General features: G+C 38.0%; 1 protein-coding gene across 5 annotated transcripts in view; it reads left to right on the plus strand.

The window, feature by feature from the left end:
- Window positions 1-22,393, plus strand: part of LOC126200319 (SPRY domain-containing SOCS box protein 3) — a 73,675-nt gene extending 51,282 nt beyond the window's left edge. The window contains exons 6-9 of one of the 5 annotated variants that reach the window (XM_049936698.1): window positions 6,035-6,109; window positions 6,909-6,998; window positions 8,687-8,718; window positions 21,201-22,388. In XM_049936698.1, the coding sequence (XP_049792655.1) occupies window positions 6,035-6,109; window positions 6,909-6,998; window positions 8,687-8,709 (188 nt within the window). In that variant the 3' untranslated portion in view covers window positions 8,710-8,718; window positions 21,201-22,388. Of the gene's footprint in view, window positions 1-6,034; window positions 6,110-6,908; window positions 6,999-8,686; window positions 8,719-21,200 lie in introns of those variants that run through there. The other 4 variants (XM_049936699.1, XM_049936700.1, XR_007540183.1 and 1 more) reach the window with 4 other exon arrangements.
- The last annotated feature ends 2,066 nt before the right edge of the window (window positions 22,394-24,459 follow it).

Here is a 24,459-nt window from a genome sequence, read left to right on the forward strand (position 1 = left end):
TGTTGTTATTTAATGTGTGCTGTCCAAGGTATTGTATAAGTTTCAGTGTGGAAACTTTCAAAATTCGACATCTCGTAAACAACTCGCATTAGAATCCTGCAACAAACACCATTGACATTGTAATTTACCATACTTTTAGTTTATGTCAATAGGCAGTGTTCCATTTAAAAAAGTGTGTTTGCACAAAAAATACACTATCTAATTATTATTACAACCTGTTGATTGGCTAACAATATGAGGCCCTGACTACCAATCCATTCTGTGAAAACGGCACTCCTATAGCACCTTCTTTTTTCACAGTACTTGTGGTCCAAGTTTTTGGCAATTCACCCGTATGCTACATAGCCAGCACTACAGTCACCTTGTGTATTGAAGATTTGTAGCCTGCCTCTCCTCATTCAGCGACATTTACATGTGGTGCAGAAAACTTTCAGGCCACATTTCTTGCAGAATTGCTCATCTCCAACAACACCACAATACTATCATGTAAACAATGTTTTAGCTAACTGACTGACAATTTCAGAACACTCTAGGATCTGAGCGAAACATTGCCTTGCGGAATTATGTATGGTGACAGAAATTGTAGATCATTCTGAGTAAAATAGATTTATTATAAATTTAATAGCTTCAGGCCTCTTTGACGTACCTTGCTTTTATTTATTCCCAAAACAACATAGATAGTAATATGTTTCAAAATAGTGTTTGTTAATCTAAGTGATTTATGGAGGTAACAGGGATTCAGGTACTGAAAGAGTTTATTTCAGGTGTGTTTGAGACAAGTAGCCAGATCTACACTTTTGTGACAGCACTCACAAAATAAAGTTTAGGATAGAGAAAAGGCAATAGTTTTGTTCCTTCCATACTGCTATGAATACTTATGACAGCAAAACGGTATATGTACAAATCCTATTAAGGAAGATAGTTTGTAATTAATAATATTTCAAATTACTGTTTTTTGTGAAATTATGCAAGTAATTGTTTTCTTATGGAAACAATAAAATCAAGCAGACTTGAATACAGGTCAACAGTAGAGATGGGCAAAACTGTTCTTTTCAGAGATTGGATCAGAACTGTTCACTCCCTGAAATGAATTAGCTCTTTTTCATGACTCACCACTCATTTACAATAGAAAATAAATGGAAGGCACATTGCCCTTTAAACTTGGTTTATTCCAGTACTACACCTGTATTTTGATCTTATTTGATCCTATTTTGAAGTAACACAGATAATGAGTAAGAATTTTGTATTGTTTATTGAAATTTCCACGATATGACAAAGTTTTTGATTATTGATTTATTTTGCACTATCGTGGTTTTTTGGGTGATCGGAAAATGTTGTAACTTGAGATTTACATTAACAATATATTTGGCTATAATGTATTAAAATTTCATTAACCTCATACAAATACATCGCAAGCCATATATTTTTAAAGTGAACGTTTCCTTCCGAAGACGCCTAAAATCGCAAAATCCGTAGCAGAATAAGAAAAAAATATATAAATTTGACTGTAAAACGAAAGTGCTGCATATAGCCTTACGCAGAATAAAACAAGGAAAATATTGGTGTATCACATTTTGCGATACATTTATCGGTTCGCTCGTAATTAAAGCGTAAATTCGAGTGTCCATAATAAAAATCCTATGGTAAGAGGAGTCATCAGCAACCTAATCTAATCAGTTTAAACAAATAAAAATAAAATAAAAACGATTGATGTATACATAACATAATAATGTAATATACATAGCGGTATTACTACGAAGAACAATATCCAGTGGGGACGAACTCCGATGCAGAGGCGCTGAGTCGAGCAGGTCGAGCCGCGAGCTGTATTGCTGCATGAGCTGAGACCGCAGAGACCAGAGTGACACCTGAGTCGCTTTGCTCAACGCTCTGGCTAGAGTCGAGACGGTGGGGTGAGCGTTGAGCGGGCGAGTTCCGCGGGTGGGGGGAGCTCACCCGCTCGGAGCCAAATCGTCCGTTCCATTGCGAGCAGGTTTTTGCAAGTAGTTCCTATGTTATCCGCTAGGTGGCTCTCTGTCCTGTTGCTCGCATCAACTGCCCAGAGGGCAGGACGTGCGACTGAAACGATCGCCGACAGAGTGCGATGCGAAGTTAAGCTGCGCCAGACACTGCACGCGGCAGACGACGCACAGAGACCGCACGGCATATGTGAAACACAAAATCCAATGGGGCACTGCACAATGCAGGCAGCCAAGGTAGAAGCAGGGCAGAGGCCGGCGCTGGCTGTGTCGTGTGGCGTGCAGTGTGCTCTGACCAGCAGACGCGCTGCTGATATGCTCCGTCTCTCTCTCTCTCTCTCTCTCTCTCTCTCTGCCGTGGGAAACGTTTGGAGCTACCGTTCTTTTTTTCTGAATCACTGATTGTTCACTCCTTTGAAAGATTAAACTCTATGAATTAGTTCAAGAGCGGATCCCCCATCTCTAGTCAACAGTATTCCTTTGTTGACTTCTTGCACATTGGTTGACAATTTGCGGGTAGTTGTATAGGTTCTCCATTTTTTCTGTTAAAGTGGTTTTTGTTTTCATGTAGAAGGTTTTAAACTACTTCCAGGGTGGGGATAGGGTGGTTGGGGTTGGGGCCTCTCCTGCACCATGCTGAGTCTGGACACTCAACCCCTACCTCCTTGACCAGCTCAAACTTTAATCCTTCTTTTATTCTGTTTTAATTGCTATTAGATGTGGTTTGCCTCCTTTTCTGCTGCACCCTATTTTTCATTTTAGGGCTAGCACTCTGTTGAATGGTGGTTTCGCTCCTACTTACTTATGTCGTCAGAACATGTTTCTGGAGGACATCATTTACACCAGATGAACTACCCCTGAACTGAGGGACTGATGACTTTGCTGTTTAGCCCCTTAACCCCCGACCAACCAATCTTCGTTCTTGCTGCCATGCCAAGTTTACAACACTTTACTGTGTAGTACTACTTTTCACACACAATGATTTCTAAAATTAAATACCATTGAGTCTGGTTTATAGTGTTGTGTATTTTTATAAACAGAATTAGTAAGTAGAAACATTTTTATACATTTCACATAGAAATTTGTGGTTGGAGAATGCTAATCATTTTTAACGTTTGAGCCGCTGAATTGGCACAGGTCTTTTATTTAGCTGTACACACTTTGCCTGTGACTTGGCAAAGAGCCTTCAAAGAGGACTTCAGTGATGTAATAGTGCCACAAATGACTGCCCTGGTCCAAGGGAGGAGGTCCTACAAATATGAACAAACAAGGAACTGAGGTACTGTTTGTATGTTTACCTTCTTTGTTTGAAGCCCACTGGTTTATTTTCTGCCATTGTATTGATCAGACAGCTTGCTCATCAAGATATTCAGACTTCCACTATGTATACGACAATCAAAATAGTTAATGTGGTTTTAGGCCATGGTGAATGTTTCCAAGAGCAATGGTGCAATTCTATGTTAAAAAGTATGTGCTCCTGCAAACATTATAAAAATAAATTAAAAAAACTGTAAATGTGAAGACTATAGGTCATCCACAAACAAAAAGATCAGGAACTAATGAGAGAAATAGACGTAGCATTTTAGCAGCAGTAATGTACAATCCACATGTCACTATAATCCACCTTGAAAGTGCGAGTGGCATCTGTCAAAAGAGTATTCTGAGAATACAGCATTCCACCCTAGTTTATCCTTCCCACATTTCACTCCACCAGCAGCTTCGTGACACTAGCTTTCAGAACAGATTGCAGTTCTCAGAATGGCGTCTACAAAAACTGAGGGGGGATTTGGCATTTCTATGCAAAATTACATTTATGCATGAAGCATTGTTTATGACCCATGAGCAAATCAATCTTCACAATATGCTCTACTGGTCAATCGAAAATCCATAGTGGCTTGGTCTATCGATATGTGGTATGGGCTTTTTAGCAACTGCACCATTGGTTCCTGTGTTAGTGAGAGGACTAGAAATAGTCACAAGTATTTGCAATTCCTAACATATATGCTGCCACAGTTACTGGAAGGTATCCCACAGCAAATAAGGCAGTCCATGTGGTTCCACTGTGTTCGATGTCCCACCAGTTTTGTGCAGTAAATTACAGGCCTTCTTAGCAGAACATTTGGAGGTTGATGGATTAGTTGTCCGAGACGTACAAAACGGCCTGCACACTCACCTGACTGATGCCTTTTTTCTCTATGAAGAAAATTAAATAAGATAAAAAAAAAAGGCTGACTCCAACAGGTACAAAATGGCACATAACACTGTCCTGTGCTGTGATAGGTCCTAATGAAATTCAACGTGCAGTGCTATTTGTATGGAATTGCTTTGTAGCATCTTTAGTGATGCCCAACGTCAACATTATGAGCACTTGATATGCCAAACATGATAATAAAAACAAAAACCATACTCTAGTTTTGGTTTTGCTTACATTTGTTACATTAGGACACATGTTTGTGGGACCTCTTCTACTGATGGCGGGTACTGGTTTGTGGCATTGTTATCTTGTTACAATTTAATCAAGTTCTTTACATGTTGTAGCAGCATAGAACACAGCAGGATCCAGAGGTGTATCCCGAGCACCATCATTTATCTGCTGATGTTGCACCCTTGTTAAGACACCAACCATTTCTGTGATTCAAAGTACTGCCATCCAGCAATAGCTGGGTCTGAGAGACTGACTGACTTTTGGGAAGCTTCTGTGCTAGCTAGGAGGTTAAACACCACAAAGGAATGTGGCAGTGATACTCCTTCCATCTTTTTCAGTGCCAAAGAGCTGCATTTAAACCCTAGCCTGGTCAAGTAGGTTATGATTAGTACTACCAGGCTGCACCTGGCACCTGTCATGTCAGTCGTCACCAGGAGTTCTACTGGTGCATCCTTGGAGTTAACGCCATAACAATGTCACTGCTGTCGCCAGACCGCGATATGAGGACCACTGTCTTACTGCCCAGGCCCTGATAGCCAACACTCTGCCGCTACCTTTATGAGACCACTAACCATTGTATCTTCCACCAGGTGTCCACAGCAGTTCTCCAGCCTTCAGTCCAGGGTTAGAGTCTAGGCAACGTCGCAACCTTCCACAAATGAGAAGGCATCACTGGCTGCCCCGTGCCCAGAGCAAAGCAGCATTTTGCTGATGGCCACCACCGGCAACTCGGTGCCACCTCCCATGCAGCACTTGTACCGCACTAGCTAAACGCTATGTCTGTGATTCACACTGTGCCAATTGGAAATATCAGAACACCAAACTACACCAGAGTCAAGGACATGTTACAATTGCTGCTTAATATTAATGGGTTAATAATGAACTGTTTATGTTCACCAATTCTTTGTCTGCAGCTTCCCACATCACACCCATCTCTGAAACCACCAAAAAGAACCCAGAGTGCCGCAAGTGGGTATTGAGCCCACTTCAACACACGCCGAGTTGGCCCCCGCCAACTAGTAGTGGTCATTTGTCCCGTGATCTTTACAATGTTATGTTGTTGAAATTCTCTTTGTTTGTTCTTTCCAATGGCACAGAGAAAAGTTAAAGGTCCATTTATGTTAAAAATTACTTGGGTACATTTGAAAATTTGCCATCAAACTTTATGAAGGCTGCACCAAGAAATATTTACTTGCTCTGTTTATATTTTGGGTTGCCTGCTTAGCACTGAGCGAGGTGACACAGTGGTTAAACACTGGACTTGCATTCGAGAGGACGACGGTTCAATCCCGCGTCCGACCATCTTGATTTAGGTTTTCCGTGATTTCCCTAAATCGCTCCAGGCAAATGTCGGGATGGTTCCTTTCAAAGAGCACGGCCGCCTTCCTTCCCCCTCCTTCCCTAATCCGATGAGACCGATGACCTCGCTGTCTGGTCTCCTTCCCCAAAACAACCCCCCCACCTCCCCCTCCCGTGGCCTGCTTAGCTGTTTCATCATATATGCTCAATCTGCATCTCTTGATATGATTTCAGGTTACAAACAATTTGATTATTGTGAATGAAGTACTGCAGAAAACTTTTTGAATGACATTTGTTACATGAATATGTTACTCTTTTTTTTTCCCTTCAGCATCTGGAACCATGAATGTTAAAGACAGCACAGAAAGCCGTACAACACAGCAGGAAGACACTGAACATGATACAAGTAAGTGTCAATAGGTTGTCAGAATAAACATACATGATACATTAGTAAATTAATTTTCATTAGTTAACAAGTGCATTGTGGAATACCGGTAAAACATTCAATAAAGAAGAGAACAAATGTAGGGTGGATACAATTTCTAGAAATAGCTGAATTCACAAATTGATAGTTTCTGTTGCTTTCAAATGAAGCAATAAGTCTTACATTTATGGTGTAATAACATGGTCATGTATTCCCTGCTAACATAAATTCATCAGCTTTTTTAATACTTCCAGTTGTTCAATATGGTTTCACAAGTTGCAGTGTGTATACTCAATACCAGCTTGTAGAAAAAAAGAATGTGGTATATTTAAAACCATTTGACCTTAAATGTCTAGAAAATTGTTACAATTGCCTTTATAAACATGAAGTGTTAGTGTGTTCTAAAAGACTATAATTAAGAAATAAATATTTATAAGACTGAAAAATTTCACTAAACATTTTAAGCCCTCTAAATACCTTTCATGACGGCAAAAGAAAACAAAGCATACCTAAAGATTATAATATTTAAGAGGGATTATAATTTACTGCCTTCTGACAGTCATTTCCATTGCATTTGAGCTTGGGCTGTACACTGTGTCTGCTGCCCCCCCCCCCCCTGCCCTTCCAACTTATTTCATTGGAAGAACTTAAATACACTGACTATTCCCTTCATCAGCTGTCACTTACTCCATTGCTGTCACCACTTTTTGGACCTCTGACAGTTTTATCTGATGTTCCAATTAAAATCGTTAAGTGAAAGTGTTCAATTATTCTATTACAGCGGGCGTAACTGGATGTGTGTCACATGTGATTTTGGACAGTGATGTGGACAGTGACCTAGAGACATCGTTGCTCGAAAATAGTCATGCAGGTAAGCCCCTACCACTTCCCCCACCACACACACACACACACACACACACACACACACACACACACAGAGAGAGAGAGAGAGAGAGAGAGAGAGAGAGAGAGAGAGACCAGAATAGTCGCTTAGTAATATAGCTATGAAAAATTTAAACTGGACATACCATAAAAATCTTGGTTACAGTAGGTAACATGTTTTAATCAATGTACACACAGCTTGCTCATTTAGCTTGTCTTGTAACCAGTCCACATTTCCTGGTACCTTAATTTTTAATTATGCAGGTGGTGGTTCCTTCAGTTGGCTTTTTATCATTCTGTTCCTCTTTTTATCATTTTGTTCCTCTGCCACAAGCATAAATTTAATTTATGACTAATTCAGTCATTTAACTTTGCTAGCCTGTGTGCCCATAAGTAGATGTGAGATTGCATTCTTTTATAGATAATGCAGAGATGTACACACCAGTTGTAGTAATGTAGCATGTGTATACGCTGTGCTGTTTGATATATTATCCCCTACAACTAAGTGTGGTTGTTTATGTCCAATTTGGTGTTCTATATATATATATATACTGCATATCTAATATAGGTTATGAGCAGGAGGATTGTGTAAAAAAACTAAATCTATAGTCTGAATATAACAGAGGGAAACATTCCACGAGAGAAAAATATATCTAAAATCAAAGATGATGTGACTTACCAAACGAAAGCGCTGGCATGTCGATAGACACACAAACAAACACAAACATACACACAAAATTCAAGCTTTCGCTTGTGTCTGTGTATGTGCGGATGGATATGTGTGTGTGTGTGTGTGTGTGTGTGTGTGAGTGAGTGTATACCTGTCCTCCCCCCCCCCCCCCCCCCCCCTAAGGTAAGTCTTTCCGCTCCCGGGACTGGAATGACTCCTTACCCTCTCCCTTAAAACTCACAACCTTTCGTCTTTCCGTCTCCTTCCCTCTTTCCTGACGAAGCAACTGTTGGTTGCGAAAGTTTGAATTTTGTGTCTATGTTTGTGTTTGTTTGTGTGTCTATCGACATGCCAGTGCTTTCGTTTGGTAAGTCACATCATCTTTGTTTTTAGATATAAATCTATAGTCTGAATTATATAAGGGGCTTTCAAAAAGAAACGAGCTGTAGGCGTAATTACAGAAACCAGTACCTGTATGTTAGAAGTATTAACCCTGACTGTTGAGACACTTGTCCCACTGTGACACAAGACAGTGAATGGGTGTCTCATAAAATTCCCGGGGCTGCAATGTTAAGGGTCAAGGTTTGTGAGTAATGCTGGGCATTCACTGTTGTCCCGTGCTGCAGGAAGTGAATCAGAAGGGGGCATCTTGGTCAAAGAAGAACATAGCCCCGGGAATTTTATGAGACAGCCATTCACCGCCTTGTGTCACAATGAGACAAGTGTCTCAACAGCCAGGGTCAATACTTCTAACATACAGGTACTGGTTTCTGTAATTATGCTTCTGACTTGTTTCTTTTTGTACACCCCTCATAGTTTGTGACAATAAATAAATAAATAAATAAATAACATATCCTTCAGGACGAATCAATACATACTTTCTACTGTAGATAAAATTACCACTGACCAGTTCTCATATGCACCCAAGCATTAGTGGGCATATTTCCAAATTATGCTACAAGTGCTCTGTTAATGCCAACAGATTAATATAATCTTTTCTTTTGCAGGCTTAGTCAGTGCACACAGTTAAATATGAGAGGTAAGTATAACTTTATTGCGTCCTTAATCATAGATGTACTCTGGTTATATATTGTTAAATAGGTGATTGGATCTACTTCTAATTTAAAAATGGAACTTGAGCAGAAGGTGGGGAACAGAAACATCAGTGTTGGAATGTCGAGAATATGGGAAGTGAGCATTAGGATGGGATGCTGGTAAATGGCATGAGTGTCATATGTTTGACTGAAGGAATGTTTTCTTGTTTACTTGTCCATGGAGTTAACTTCCATGTTTAGTTTTTGTGCTAATGAGAAGTTTTGAGTGCAGTGTAACTGAGATGACAGATCATACTCACATTTCAGATATATGACACATCATCACTCACATTTAAGATAGTGTGTCGAATTGCCGGTAGGCATAAAAATAAAATAGTGATAAATGTTATGCTATCACTTTAAACAAGAAACTTATAAGAAGATTTGCAACCAAATTGTGTATGCAATGGTAAAAGTAATCATAACCATTGCTTACATGTTGTGAAAGTACCTGTGGATGATACAATTCTAAAATATTTAAGGACCAGTTGCGTTACATGCAAACCTTAACTGAAATAGTGTTTCATGTCACTGTCTTTCAAGATACCCAGCAGTGATGAATACACCTTCCTTCTTAAAAGGTTTCAGCACAGAAGGATTAGTAAAAATTGACTGACTGTTTTTGAAATGCCTGTCACATCTAATTAATCTCCATTTTGGGCATATTTTAACAAAAAGGCACACATGCAAACAATTTGATAGTGAATTGTATGGAAGAAAAGGCTACTAGAAGAAGGGACACATTCAGGAAGTCTTTTACACAGCACCAGGAACTAAGGAGAAATAATAAGAATTCAGGAGGACAACTATTCCCCCCCCCCCCCCCCATATTCAACACAACATACATTATTGGCTCTAAATGGTAAAATACTTGCTTATTGCTAAAATAATTTTATTTAACTTCACTTGTGATCTGTGTCACTGAAATGTAGGATAAAATACAGGATTTTAGAATGATTGAATTTCAACAAGGAAGTACATAACTGTGGAAGTCTATACTGGGTATCTTGTCATTTGCTTGGCCAACTGCACCAGGAAAACAATTTCATTGATATTTGGTGTTAAATTAATGCCTATGACATCGGGAATGATCATTATATTACAGATACTTATCAAAAACTAAGTATTCAAATTTAGAGTCCATATATGAACAAATGATCGTTAAAAAAAGGGCCAAATTTGTGCCAACAAGACAATAACTGCAATCACAAGCTACTGGAATTTGAACATAGGAAAGAGGCACATCTGAAAATAGCTCAGTATGTAAATTGCCACCAAAATATTTAATGTATGTGTCGTAGCAAAATCAAGAAGAGTGTGATTTGATAAGTCTGGTAAATTTCCATGAAAGAATGGAACATTTTTGTTGTGCCTTCTTGATTATTCAAAGGATTGTGTAAAGCTGTTTTAATTGGTCAGCGTGTTGATTGTAATTGGAGGAAACGGAGTTTCGTGCTGTTATGAGACATCTTCATTTGATGGATTGGACTGCTGCACAAATCAAATCAAAACAGAATTAGATGTTCACATGGACTCTGCACCATCATTGAACATGATTTACTTTTGAATTAATGAGTTTAAACATGGTCGTACAAGCACCAAAGACAAAGCACACTCCGGCTGTTCAGTTGTCTTCACCACAAAGGAAACCACTGATAAAATCCACTATATGCTAATACAAGAATTTGTGAGATTGCTGAGACTGTAGGCATCTCACCTGAGGGGGTGCACAATATCCTTCATGGAGCATTGGCTGTGAAGAAGCCACATGTGAGGTGGGTGCCATAATTGCTTTCAGTCGACCAGAAGCACATGCAGCACAACATTTCAGTGCAATGCCTGGCAATGTTCAGTGGTAATCTGCAAGACTTTGTTCTGATTTGTGACTGTTGATGAAACCTGGATCTGGTACTACTCACCAGAGCTAGAACAGCAATCAAAACAATGGACAAAAGGATGGTGAAAGTGCACTGAAGAAGCCAGAGACCAGTTGTCAGTTGGTAAAGTGATGGCCACTGTTTTTTGGGATTCCTAGAAATAATCCTCATAGATTACTTGGAAAAGGCAGAACCTTAACTGGGCTCTGTAATGCTTTACTGTCAGATCATTGAAAACTTGTAGTGGCTGGAGGGAGACCAAGGTTGGCACAAAAAGAAGTGCTCCTTTATGGGTATAATGCACCATCCCACACATAAGTGATAACAGTGGCAAAAGTGCATGAATTGGGCTTTGAGTTTGGTTCCTCATGCAGCCTGTACATCAGATTTAGCCCCAAGTGACTTTTTCTTGTTCCCTGACTTGAAACTTTTGGTTGCCGGAAAGAAACTTGCATTAAATGAGGAAGTGCTAGTTGCAATCAATAACTGTTTGTAGGTTCCTCAAAATGTATTTTTGTGATGGGATGAAAAAGCTGGAGAATCACTGGACCAAGTGTACATCTCTCAAAGGACGCTATTTTGAGAAGTAAGGTGAGTTGTTTATGAAACAAACATTTTTTTTGTGTTTTTTGCCAGATTTGTAAATATATAATTTTAAAAATGGAGAAAGTAGGAAGCAGGGACATTAATGATGAGAGGGACCTCTGACATTTATGGGATATTAGAAAGTTAACATTTATAATTGATCATTAGTAATTGCAAATGCATTTAAAAAAAGCCAGCAGTATGCCATCACCCATTTTAAATACAATAAAATAGAACCATAGCTGTTACATTACTTTAAGTGCATAACTGAGAGTATAAAATGAAATATACAGATGTTAAAAAAAAAACACTTTTTACAATTTGAAATGCAGCAAATATAATCTGCATCTATAATATGAAAGAAAAATGTTCAAAATGGCAGGAAAAGAAACTGTTTACATATTTTTATTTTTTTAATATAGGTTGACGCAAAAGTCACTGAGCACTGACTTAAACAAAAGATTGAATTTATGTTTCATTACAAATACAGTGAATACTTACAATTATTTTTTATGTTCAACCTGTTTTCCATCTTTATTAATACATTTTTGAAGTCTTTTTGAAACACTGTTACATACTCTATTGCATAGTGTGGTATCACTGTCCAAATCATGAAGTGCATCCTGTATGTAGTCTTTTAGTTCAGCAATGGTTTGAGGCCTTTAAGAATACACAGAGTCCTTTCCCCCTAGGAAAAAATCCATGGGCATGGTATCTGGTGAACATGGAGGCATGTCAATATTTGCCCTTCAACCAATGACTTTTATTTGGAAAGTTTCGTTTAATTAATCATGGGTGGCAGTGGCATAATGTGATGGAGCACCACTGTGTTGAAAATAAATTTCTTGAAAGTTTTTGCTCACCTCATAAATTCTGGTACTATGTAATTCTGAAGCATATACAAATAGTTATCTGCTGTCTCTGTTCCTTCAAAAAAATATATGGTCCATGTATGCCAGATGATGATATTGCCCCCCAAACACTCATACCAGGTTGATTTAGCGATTGTTCTAACAAAAGATTTTGATTGTCAGTATACTAGTGAGTGCAGTTGTATCTGTTAACTTGTCCGCTTAACTTAAAATTGTCCTCATCAGACCACAAAATTTTAATAAACAGTTTAAGATCATATTTCTGTTGGTCAAGCATCAATTCATAAAACTGAAGATGACGATTTGGATCATCTTCAAGTAACCCATGTTGTAAACCTTACACTTCTGTTTGTGTAACATTCTTTGCACTGACCTTCATGATAAATGCAGCTCAGTTGCTAATCGTCTGGTTGATTTTGCGAACTTTGGGTCACAGCAAAACATACCCACAATTCATTTTCCTCAGTTGTGACAGTTGTTGGGTGGCCAGATTTTGGTGCATCCATAACAAATCCATGTTCTTCAAATCTATCTCCATTGTCATACACTGTTTGTGTAGGTGGTGGTTTTAATCTAAAGTGTCTTCCCCATTCATTAACAAACTGCAGGCAGCCTTTTGTAAAATGTTTTTAGCAAAAATCCTTTCGTCTTTTGTTAAAATTATGACAATTCGGAAATTACGTTGTAAACACGTCTCTTTCAACAATTCATTGGTTTGATTATTCTGTTTGTTGTGTTTGTCATTGCACTGTATACCAATTTGACAAAGTGTACTTATGACCATTTGGTAATAACAACTTAATGGGTTTAAACTTCCTACTGTACTATGTCTTGCTGTTACTTTTGTTTTCTTTTAACCAACTGTCCAGTAACTTTCCTGCCACCCTGTATGTTGATCCATTTGATGTATTGCATCACAGCACATAGGCATTAACATTTTGGTCATACCCTGACATGTACACAGTGTAAGCTGTGTTTGTATAAAATAGATTACAGCATAATGAACGAACTTTCGTTACAGTTTATAACTGTTTCCCATATATTTGATTACACATTGTTTATCAGAGCACACTAACAGTTCCTTCTGTTTTCTTGGTTTTGCATTTATTATACCTTTTGTTTTACCTTCCAGTGACCAGAAAATTGATTTACAGAGTGAAGTGCCTTTTTCTCCAATGTTTGTGCTGTACAGTCATTAATGTTCTTTCTATGGCTGATATTGTGTAAGTGGCAGTTACGTCCACCTGTATGCTACATGATGACTTGTCGTGTTGAAATGTTCTGTTTCCAACAATTTCTTTTTTCTTATTGAAGTATCTCCTGGTTAACTTCTGTAATGCATAGCAGACTGAGTTTAATTTACTACCTGTGCTACTGACATGTGCTCTGACCATGTTAATTTAGAGACCCAGAAATTTTACACATGGTAGTTGCTGAAGTTTGTGCTCATTGGTTTTTAGCAGTAACTTAATTTTGTTCTAAATTTAATATTGGTTTATTGTTTATAAACCAATTATTTAATGTCTTCAGCTTCCTTTGTAGCTTCTTTCAGATCTAGCCCCTTAATTAAAATATTTGTATCCTCTGCAAATAGGATAGCTTTCATCAGGAAGGGCATTAATATGCACTAAGAAAAGTAATGGCCCTAGAACACTTCCATACAGCACACCATTTAGGATCTTCTCATGTCTGAGGAGTATTTATTACTCTCCTCATGTAATATTTCTACTTTTGACTTTTATGGAAGAAATTAACTAAATCAAAAACCATTTGATTGTGCACAGAATACACTAGTTGTTGAGTCTTCCCTGTCAATTGTTTGTACAAGTCAACAAGTTTGTGTTTTGCCTAAGTAGTCCAATTATTTTTTCTTTGTGGGGAGGATTCAGGTTGGGCATGTAAATACATTTATTAGTCTATTATACAGAATATGTTCAAAGATACTTTTATATTACTGATACAGTACTTGTCAGGGCTGATGTTTTCTTGTTCTATAGAGTCACCTGTTTTGTACAGTAGCTGCACCCAGGTAGTTTTTAAACCCTCATTATATGGTCCTTCTGTGATGGCTTTATTAATCTAAACTTAGATGACAACTTGATAATGTCAACTGAGATACCATGGATGTCCTGGGTGTTGGTTTTTTCAAGTTATCTATGATTCTTGTCACTTCTTCCTCACTTGTTGGAAATAGGCATAATATGAAATTTCATAGTGGACATCTTTTCTCTAATAAAATATTTATAGCACATTTTAGAGTTGACTTATCCTGCATTAGATTTTTGAATATGTTTGTAAAGAAATAAGAAAGTGTTTTGACTATGGTTTCTGAGTTATTTTATGATGAATTGTTCCATTTGATTTCTTCAAGGCTATTGTTTTTTAATGTTGCTAGTCATGTTTCTGAATTTACTATCATGCACAATGTTTATGCATTTGTTCACTGGGTTGATAATGACCAGCTCGATAGCAATTTTCTTTGCGCATTTTATGCCTTTGTTGAAGATATTTTTATATTATTTATAGAACTATTTATAATGTAAGCAATTAGTTTTAAATTTACTGGTTCTGTAAGCCTTTCACTCAAAACATTGTGTTGTGTGGGGAATGCCTCCTTATGTGTATACACTAACTGGTTATGAAGAAGCAAAAACTGGTTACACTGCTTTTGCCACATTGGATTTATATCTAGCCTTCGTTAGCCAGATTGTGGTTGAAGGTACTTGTTATCTATCATAAATTCATTGGAATTTAATACAGTTCTTCCTAGGTTTCAAATTTTATTCCATGGAGATTACTTGCTCTCTATGATTGCACAAATAAGTTTTAGTTACTGGTACTGTGTAGCTATCTGCCTGTAGATTGGTGACAATATAATCTATAGCAGTAGCACTGTTTATAAAAGTTCTAGTACAGCTGTTGATTCTATTATACAAATTGTGTAGGATTAGTTGTGAATTTTGCAACTGCTAACCTTCGTCAGTGGTGCAAACCCATGACTGGCCTGTTGGCCTGACTGCAAGCAGAATGCAGCCCTTCTTTTTGTTATGGCACTAGGAGGGAGAAGCTGGCAACCCCATCACCCAGCCACCTTTTACTCCTAGGAAAGAAACCCAGTGCTCATTTGTAACAGGATGAATTCATCTGGGACCTTCCTGGAAAGACTAGAATAAGGATGAATCACCATCCGTACACAGAATTGAACGTGGGATCTACAGGCCTGAAGTCAAATGCTCTACCTGCACGACAGCCACAGCCACCTAATCTTGACTTACACACTGCGTAGTATTTTCAAAATTGCCTTAGGACCATTGTCAGGTGAATGGTAAACTTAAACACTTAAAGCATCTGCACCTGCCCACACTAGCATTCATGACGATACCTGTATTTCCAGCGGGCAAACATGTACCTGCCGCCTGAAGGTCACTTAGTGTGTTGCGGAAAAACTTTTGTCATGTAATGTGCAGGTATTCTTGTTTTGTTGCAGAGGGAAGTGAAAGGAGTGAACCCCTTGTAGTTTGCTCATAGGTGTTTATAAAGATAGAAATGGCATGCAGCAAGCTGACAGTCCTAGATTTTGGATATTTTATTTAGAAATCCAGGGCCACAAATAGAAGATACTGACAGAGAAGATTCATACCTTCCAGATGAAAGTGAAAGGGACAAATTGTGTACACACCCTTTGCAATCCTTTACTTGTTACACATCTGTGTTGACTGGGAAATGCCTCCTTATGTGTACACAATATCTGGTAAAGTGAGTAGGTCATTCTCGTGTTTCGTATTGTGAGCAATGTTCATGTCTTAATTTCTGTTTGTGAGTTCAGACTACTGCTCTAAGCAGTCTTTTTCTATTCTGGAAAGGAAACAGAAGTCACCATCTGTAATTCCTAGTTGTTCGTGTGTCTAAGGAAAGGAAGCAAGATTCATTGGAACTATAGTAGAGCTGGGATCAGAAGATCCCTGACAGTTGCAGTGGACTGGGCATGGGAGGAGGGGGTTCAAAACTTCCCAACCAAATGAGTGCAAGAGCGCCTTGGTGACTAAGGCTGCGAGGACTGGCTTTGCGATGCAAAAAGCACATTCCTCTCATCAACATTCCCCTCCTTTTGTTTTAAATGCTCCTTTTCAATGTTTGTAGGCTCTTACAACATCATTGTACATTGACGGTCTGCCAATGAGGCAGAAATTCAACCAAAATTATGCCTTTTTGGTCCCAAAACACAGAGATAATGATTTATTTTTCCTGAAATTGTGGATTTGAATTATTTTGGCAGATGGAGAATTGATGTGACTACTGCCTTTTTGTCTCAGGCTGGTAATGAGCCACCCATGTTTGATCTCCAGTCATAATAGACTTCAGAAAATCCTCACCTTCCAATTCAAGTCGCTCAAGAAACTTTTCTTTGCTACTGTCCCTGTTTTTCTTGTGCTGCACTATCAGCTGTTTTGGGACTCCTCCAGTACCCTGGTGTTTCTGTGAGTGTCTCGTATAAGAGAATTTTGGAGAGTTGTGGAAACATCACAGAAATTTCATCTACTTTTGATTGGCAGTCTTCATACACAGTTCACTTAATTTTTTGCACCAACACATCGGTCAAAATGGATGGTCTTCCCGTCCTCTGTACATCATGAACATTTGTTCTGCCTCCACTAGACTCACTACACCACTTAAATGCTCTCAGTCTGTTAATAACATCTTCACTGTAAACCACTTTTTTTCATTAAAAAAGGAAAGACCTGAGTAGTTGTTATTCCTCCTTTGAGTAGGAATCAAATCACACCACATGACTTGCACTTCATGGGATTTCTGACCAACATCTTTCACACAACTGGACACTATTACATGAATTTATGTACTACCGGTTTCCTGTGACACTTCCTCTGGTCAGGGGATCTCCCTCTACCACTTGGTGTTGGAAACCCTCAAAAAAACAAAAAACCACAGCCTGTTGTGATCATAGTACACTTTCTTTCTGAAAATGTCTTGCATATTACTGCAAAGTGTGTTCGTTAAGTCCAGGAGCTTGGCTGGAAGGATTTTTCAATTTAAATCCTGCTATTGTTGAATTTATGAACAAAAAAAGGAAACCAGGAATGAAGATTTAGAAGGTCCGGAATGGAGTGCAGACGTCGCATTTTAAGTGGACTTGACTGCCCACAGTAACATGTTTCAAGGTGAGAAACAACTTATTTCTGATGTGATCAGGATTCATTTAAAAGAAAATTGCATTGTGTAAGGGACAAATTCTGACAAAAAAATTCCATCCATTTCCCTAAGAGCCAGCATTAAGCAAAATGCAAATTTTGAAGAATTCATCATGGTATTCAAAGAATTACAAGGATACTTTTCCAAACATATTGAGGATACTACAAATCTTACACCTGTGCTTTTGTTTTTGAGCATATGCAGTTGGAACTAACACCTCCCCCCCCCCACCCCCCCCCCCCCACCCCCCACCCCCACCCCCTCAATCTTAAAACTGTCCAGGAGTTTTACATTCTTTCTGTTGGGAACAGTTTTCACATCTCCGTAATGAGGTTGCAAATGTATAACAATATTTCCGTCAGTATACGTGTGTGAAAGACTTTTCTCAATTATGGAACTAAATAAGTTAAGATTACATGGAAAAACCTGAATGATGAAAGGCTGCAAAATTGTCTACATCTGTCCATATGCCAACAGTTTGTACCAGACAAAATTTTGTTATGTTTTCAGTGCATCAAAGGTTATTGAATAATACTGAAAATTTGTTTTATTGATAATATAATATAATATAATATAAATGGATAAATTAAATATCTACTTACAAAGTGACGACAAGGTAAAACACACACACACACACACACACACACACACACACACACACACACACACATACACATAAGGATTTAACTTTTACAGGTTTTCACTGCCAGTGTCTTGTTCTTCTGTTGTTCTTCTGGCATAAGAGTTAAAGGGGAAGGAAGAGGATATTGTGTGTTGCCCACATACACCCTCTGCCTATGCCCGTTCATCCTGCCAGGATGTATGGGCATAGGCAGAGGGAGTGTATAAGCAACACACAATGTCCTACTGCAGAGCATGCTGTACAACATGACAGTCATGACCTCGGTGCCTATTTCACCACATGTACCATAAGGATTCTTCCCGCAGACACCAGTTTCTGATAACTCCGCATTTGGGAACTAGCAATACAACATATCCTTCTTCTCAGCACATACTTGGCCTCAATTTATGCTAATTCCTTCCACCTCGGCATTTATTCACAGTAGCTATTCCTTTCTACACTCCATTTTAAACTGAAGGTTATCAAGATTTAAGTGAGTTTGAACGTGGTGTTGTAATCAGCGCATGAGCGATGGGACACAACATCTCAGAGGTAGCGATGAAGTGGGGATTTCCCTGTATGACCATTTCACGAGTGGACTGTGAATATCAGAAATCTGGTAAAACATCAAATGTCCGACATCGCTGTGATCAGAAAAAGATCCTGCAAGAATGAGACCAACAACTGAAGAGAATGGTTCAGTGTGACAGAAGTGCAACCCTTCTGCAGATTGCTGCAGATTTCAATGCTGGGCCATCAGCAAGTGTCATTGTGCGAACCATTCAATGAAACATCATCGATATGGGCTTTTGAAGGCCCACTTGTGTACCTTTGAGACAGCACCACACAAAACTTTAGACCTCACAAAGCTCTGCGCCTGTCAAATCCGACATGGGACTGTTGATGGCTGGAAATATGATGTCTGGTCGGACGAGTCTCATTTCAAATTGAATTGAGCAGATGGATGTGTACAGATATGGGGACAACCTTATAAAACCATGGATCCTGGATGTCAGCAGGGGACAGTTCAAGCTGGTGGAGGTTCTGTAATATTATGGGGTGTGTGCAGTTGGAGTGATATGGGACTTATGATACATCTAGATACAACTCTGACAGATGACATAAGCAGGTAGCTTATGCTTAATGTGAAGTTTGTTTATTTTATTTATTTATTTTTTTTTCATAAACTGAACACTAAAGTTAACTTTTCTTGCATTATTAAAATGAAGTCCATGTTGTGAAAAATATCATAAAGAGCAATTTATTTGAGTGACACATTTGGATAGAATTTAGTAAATTTATGAAACAAACCATTCGTTTTCCTGATTTCTTCATTCACACAAATTTTTTCCATTAGTCATTTCTGTGTGAAATGATAGAATCACATTTCCATGTCTTAATTTGTCCATGTCTGTGTTATTCCCACTTCCAGTGCTTCATTCTGTAAACATCACTCTCATCACCCATAATTAGTATGCAGTCACTTTCTTGTAGGCCCCCACACAGGTTTTCAGTTTTCAACAAATCTAAATTTCGCACCAGCTTTTACCATGCTCTATACTCTGTAGATGTGTTACGCAGCTTTTCTGTAACTATTGTCATGTATATGAAACCACATTGTGAAAACTAATTTTTAGTGTCATTGTCATGTTAGATATTTTTCTATTTTTCATGGTTAATGTCTTTGGAATATTGTGTAGCAAGTGTCTCTTTCCACAGTTTTCTGAATCACCACACAAATTACGCAAAACACTGTACCCATTTTGAATTCAGATTTCCTTGTTTATGTTTAAACCTGTCATGTTTCTGCATCTGGTATTTTTTGGTACAGGAAAAGTGTCTTCCCAATTCTGTATCACATTCTTTTTCTTTCAACTTTTCTTTCAGAGCTCTTAACTGCATGATCACAGTTCTCATGCAGAAGTATTTTTTTGTACAGGATCTGCAACTTTCACACTATTTACTACTTTATGAATATTGTTTTTGTTCATAGCTTTAGTCCATTTGTCTACAGAATTCTCATTTTCTTGCACTAGTTTCGATGTGCTTTGCTGCGGCATTGACTCGAAATCCTTACAAACTGCAAATTTGATGTGTGTCTCCCCAGTTTAGTAATTTTCTCCTTCCTTTTTAGACAGGCTTTCTTTTTATCATCAATTTTTTTTCCACTTCATACTTTTACATTTGCTGCCATGTTATAAAAAATCCCTACCATTGTTCGTGAGATTAGCCTTTACGTACAGACAGAAAAACGTGGCAGGGACTTTAATTTATAATATGCATAGATTGTATCATCCATGACTACCTTCATACTGTGTATTCATAAGCAATGGTTTTGGTTACTTTTACCATTTAGTTGCAATATGATTAGCACATCTTGTGAGGAATCTTACCTAAAATGATGGCATGAATGGCTGCCTAACAGTTATCACTATTTTATTTACTTGCCTGGTACCCCTTTCAGCATCTTATCTTAAATGTGAGTGGTGAACTGGCATCTCTGTTATACTGTACTCAAAGTTTCTCATTATAACAACAACATGGTAATGAAAACTTTGTAATTTGGAAACTGAGGATATAAGATTCATTTGACAGTGGGTAAAAGAAAAATACATCACTAAGGAAATTAAGCACACAAACTAACTCATAGATCTATAAAAAGAGAATATTACTTAAGTAAAACACACAACTTTCAAACCATTTACCACCATTTCCTCCTAAGGCTCACTTCCTACATTTTCTAAAATCCAGCACTTGGGTTCCTCTTCATCAGCTTTTACTTGAGTTCCAGTTTTCTTACTGGAAGTAGTACCAGGTATTATGGTTGGGAGGAAGTGGATAAGAGAGAGGTGTAGGTACCCACAATTGATCAATATGGCAAGAAAGTGCTATTTAAAGATTAAGCAAGGATAAATGAAGCTGTTGTCATACTCGTGTATCTGGAAAGTAAACACACAAAGCACAGAAAATGTTTCTTGAGTATTCTATTTTTGAACAACTTGATGTATGTTTAGTATATACCTTGGTTACTTCCCATCATCACAAAGCTTCTTGAAAGTCATCATCATCTTTAAATACCTTTACATTGAGATAATTCTTTGTTTTTTTGGAGGCTCACAGGCTGTTTGTAAATATGGAAGGTTTTGTGTTTGCTATTTCTTATAGTAACAACGTTTCCGTATTCGTTTGCCATTGTATCCTAGTATTTTCTCATTTTCAATATTTGCAATTGCTGCAGTGCTTAACAATGTTTTTATTTTCAGAAATAAGACTTCCCATGTTTTGGACAAAGGTGTAATTTTACTGGGGTTTGCTGAAGGACCGGTCTTTGTACCAATGAAAGTGATATTACATTGTTCTTTTGTTGTAAATTATGAGGAGTACCAAAACTGCATGGGACAGATTTTACACATACTGTTTTATTTCTGTGTCGTGGTAAAAGTTATGTTGAACTGTTCCTGTATCCAGAATGTAATTACCATGTATGAGCTTCCTCAACAGAAAGGAAATTTGATGATAATGAGAATATTAATTGTGATAATAATGAGAATGTTAATTGTGACAGACATTAAACAGTCATAGCAAAGATGGCATTAGCATGAAGATTTCGTGTATTTACGTATTGTAAGTAAAATATTTTTCAATGTACATAACTATAGATGTAGTATAAGAACTCAAACTTCAATGTCACTTTTAGCTAGTAAACGATTTTATAAAAAGAAAGTATCTGTATATGAACTTAAGTAGCAGAAAATTTATCTTGTGAGAAACATATTGCAAAAAAAGAAAATGCAGCAGATGTATTCATTGAAAGAAATTCACACATAGTTCACAATTTTTGACAGGTTGTAACATTATTGTGCAGACATCTTTACAATTTTGGTTTGCTTAAAGACCTAAAAACAGACCTGAAGTGTGATTTCCCCCCCCCCCCTTTCCTCCCCCTTCTGTGGTGTGTGTACATTCAGAAGTACCACTTTGCATAAACATTTTTCACGTATTACTGTCTTTGATACTGATCTCTCTTGCTTATTTTCACATTCACTTGCAGCACTTCAGGAAATATGATGTCAAATGTGACTAAATGTTACATTACTATTGTTTATGAAAATTTTTTAAATCAGCAACTAACCCAAAATTGTAAATATGGTATATTTGATTCCAGACCACTGATAATGTTTTAACCCAATGAAAGGAAATACTTATGTATAACAAATATGCTGTGTGAACAATTTTTAAAATACTTTAGGTAATTATATATTACCAGAATCAATCAACACCATTTCCAGGCAAATAAAAAATTTACCTATTGGTTTTTAATTATTCTATGTTGATTCAAGCTAATCAATTTATTGTGCATTGTATAATAGCAAAGTACATTTATATGTTGATTTGATATCAATTTGTTACATCGTCATATTGTCTGTGGGAGTATAGAAATCAAACTGCTTTGTTTGATTCGAGATCATGTGAAGTTCTGTAGTAGAAACAATAAAAGATGGTCCCTGCTACTTGCAGTGGGTGTAGCGTAGTTGCCTCATGTGTCTACCTCAATCACTTAACACAATTTTGTATGTCTCTATACAATGCCTGTGTTCTCACAGCTCTGTAGATGACTATTGCTTGGCCTACAGCCATTTACAGTTCCGTTGAAAGCCAGCAACTGGCTGCCAGCTGCCAGGAATCTCCTTTCGCTGACTCTGCTATAGAAACAATGACTTCAAAAACTCATAAAAGAAATCGTCCTCTAATTTTTATGTTTCATTCCAGGAGAATGATGCTTCTGTTGCACAGAAAGTCCTTACCTATGTTCCCCATCCCCAATCCTCATTTTCTTATGGGAGAAACTCAAAGTTAAGATCATGGAAGAGGCTGTGAGATGTGGGAAAGTGTAACTTTGAGACCAGAAGAATTATGGAAACCAGGAAACAATGCAACTGATGTCAATAATAAATCGGAAAATATCTACAAACTATTCAATAAAACTTCAAATGAAACACGTTCTTTAGTAAAAGAAGTAAACAAAGCTGTTGTTGTTGTTGTTGTTGTGGTCTTCAGTCCTGAGACTGGTTTGATGCAGCTCTCCATGCTACCCTATCCTGTGCAAGCTTCTTCATCTCCCAGTACCTACTGCAGCCTACATCCTTCTGAATCTGCTTAGTGTATTCATATCTTGGTCTCCCTCTACGATTTTTACCCTCCACGCTGCCCTCCAATACTAAATTGGTGATCCCTCGATGTCTCAGAACATGTCCTACCAACCGATCCCTTCTTGTAGTCAAGTTGTGCCACAAACTTCTCTTCTCCCCAATCCTATTCAATACTTCCTCATTAGTTATGTGATCTACCCATGTAATCTTCAGCATTCTTCTGTAGCACCACATTTCGAAAGCTTCTGTTCTCTTCTTGTCTAAACTATTTATCGTCCACGTTTCACTTCCATACATGGCTACACTCCATACAAATACTTTCAGAAGCGCTTCCTGACATTTATATCTATACTCGATGTTAACAAATTTTTCTTCTTCAGAAACACTTTCCTTGCCATTGCCAGTCTACATTTTATATCCTCTCTACTTCGACCATCATCAGTTATTTTGCTCCCCAAATAGCAAAACTCCTTTACTACTGTAAGTGTCTTATTTCCTAATCTAATTCCCTCAGCATCACGCGACTTAATTCGACTACATTCCATTATCCTCGTTTTGCTTTTATTTATGTTCATCTTGTACCCTCCTTTCAAGACACTGTCCATTCCGTTCAGCTGCTCTTCCAAGTCCTTTGCTGTCTCTGACAGAATTACAATGTCATTGGCGAACCTCAAAGTTTTTATTTCTTCTCCATGGATTTTAATACCTACTCCGAACTTTTCTTTTGTTTCCTTTATTGCTTGCTCAATATACAGATTGAATAACATCGGGGATAGGCTACAGCCCTGTCTCACTCCCTTCCCAACCACTGCTTCCCTTTCATACCCCTCGACTCTTATAACTGCCATCTGCTTTCTGTACAAATTGTAAATAGCCTTTCGCTCGCTGTATTTTACCCCTGCCACCTTCAAATTTTGAAAGAGAGTATTCCAATCAACATTGTCAAAAGCTTTCTCTAAGTCTACAAATGCTAGAAATGTAGGTTTGCCTTTCCTTAATCTAGCTTCTAAGATAAGTCGTAGGGTCAGTATTGTCTCACGTGTTCCAACATTTCTACGGAATCCAAACTGATCTTCCCCGAGGTCGGCTTCTACTAGTTTTTCCATTCGTCTGTAAAGAATTCGCGTTAGTATTTTGCAGCTGTGACTTATTAAACTGATAGTTCGGTAATTTTCACATCTGTCAACACCTGCTTTCTTTGGGATTGGAATTATTATATTCTTCTTGAAGTCTGAGGGAATTTCGCCTGTCTCATACATCTTGCTCACCAGATGGTAGAGTTTTGTCAGGACTGGCTCTCCCAAGGCCGTCAGTAGTTCTAATGGAATGTTGTCTACTCCGGGGGTCTTGTTTCGACTCAGGTCTCTCAGTG

This window comes from Schistocerca nitens, chromosome 1, assembly GCF_023898315.1.
Source record: "Schistocerca nitens isolate TAMUIC-IGC-003100 chromosome 1, iqSchNite1.1, whole genome shotgun sequence".
Taxonomy (NCBI): Eukaryota; Metazoa; Arthropoda; class Insecta; order Orthoptera; family Acrididae; genus Schistocerca; species Schistocerca nitens.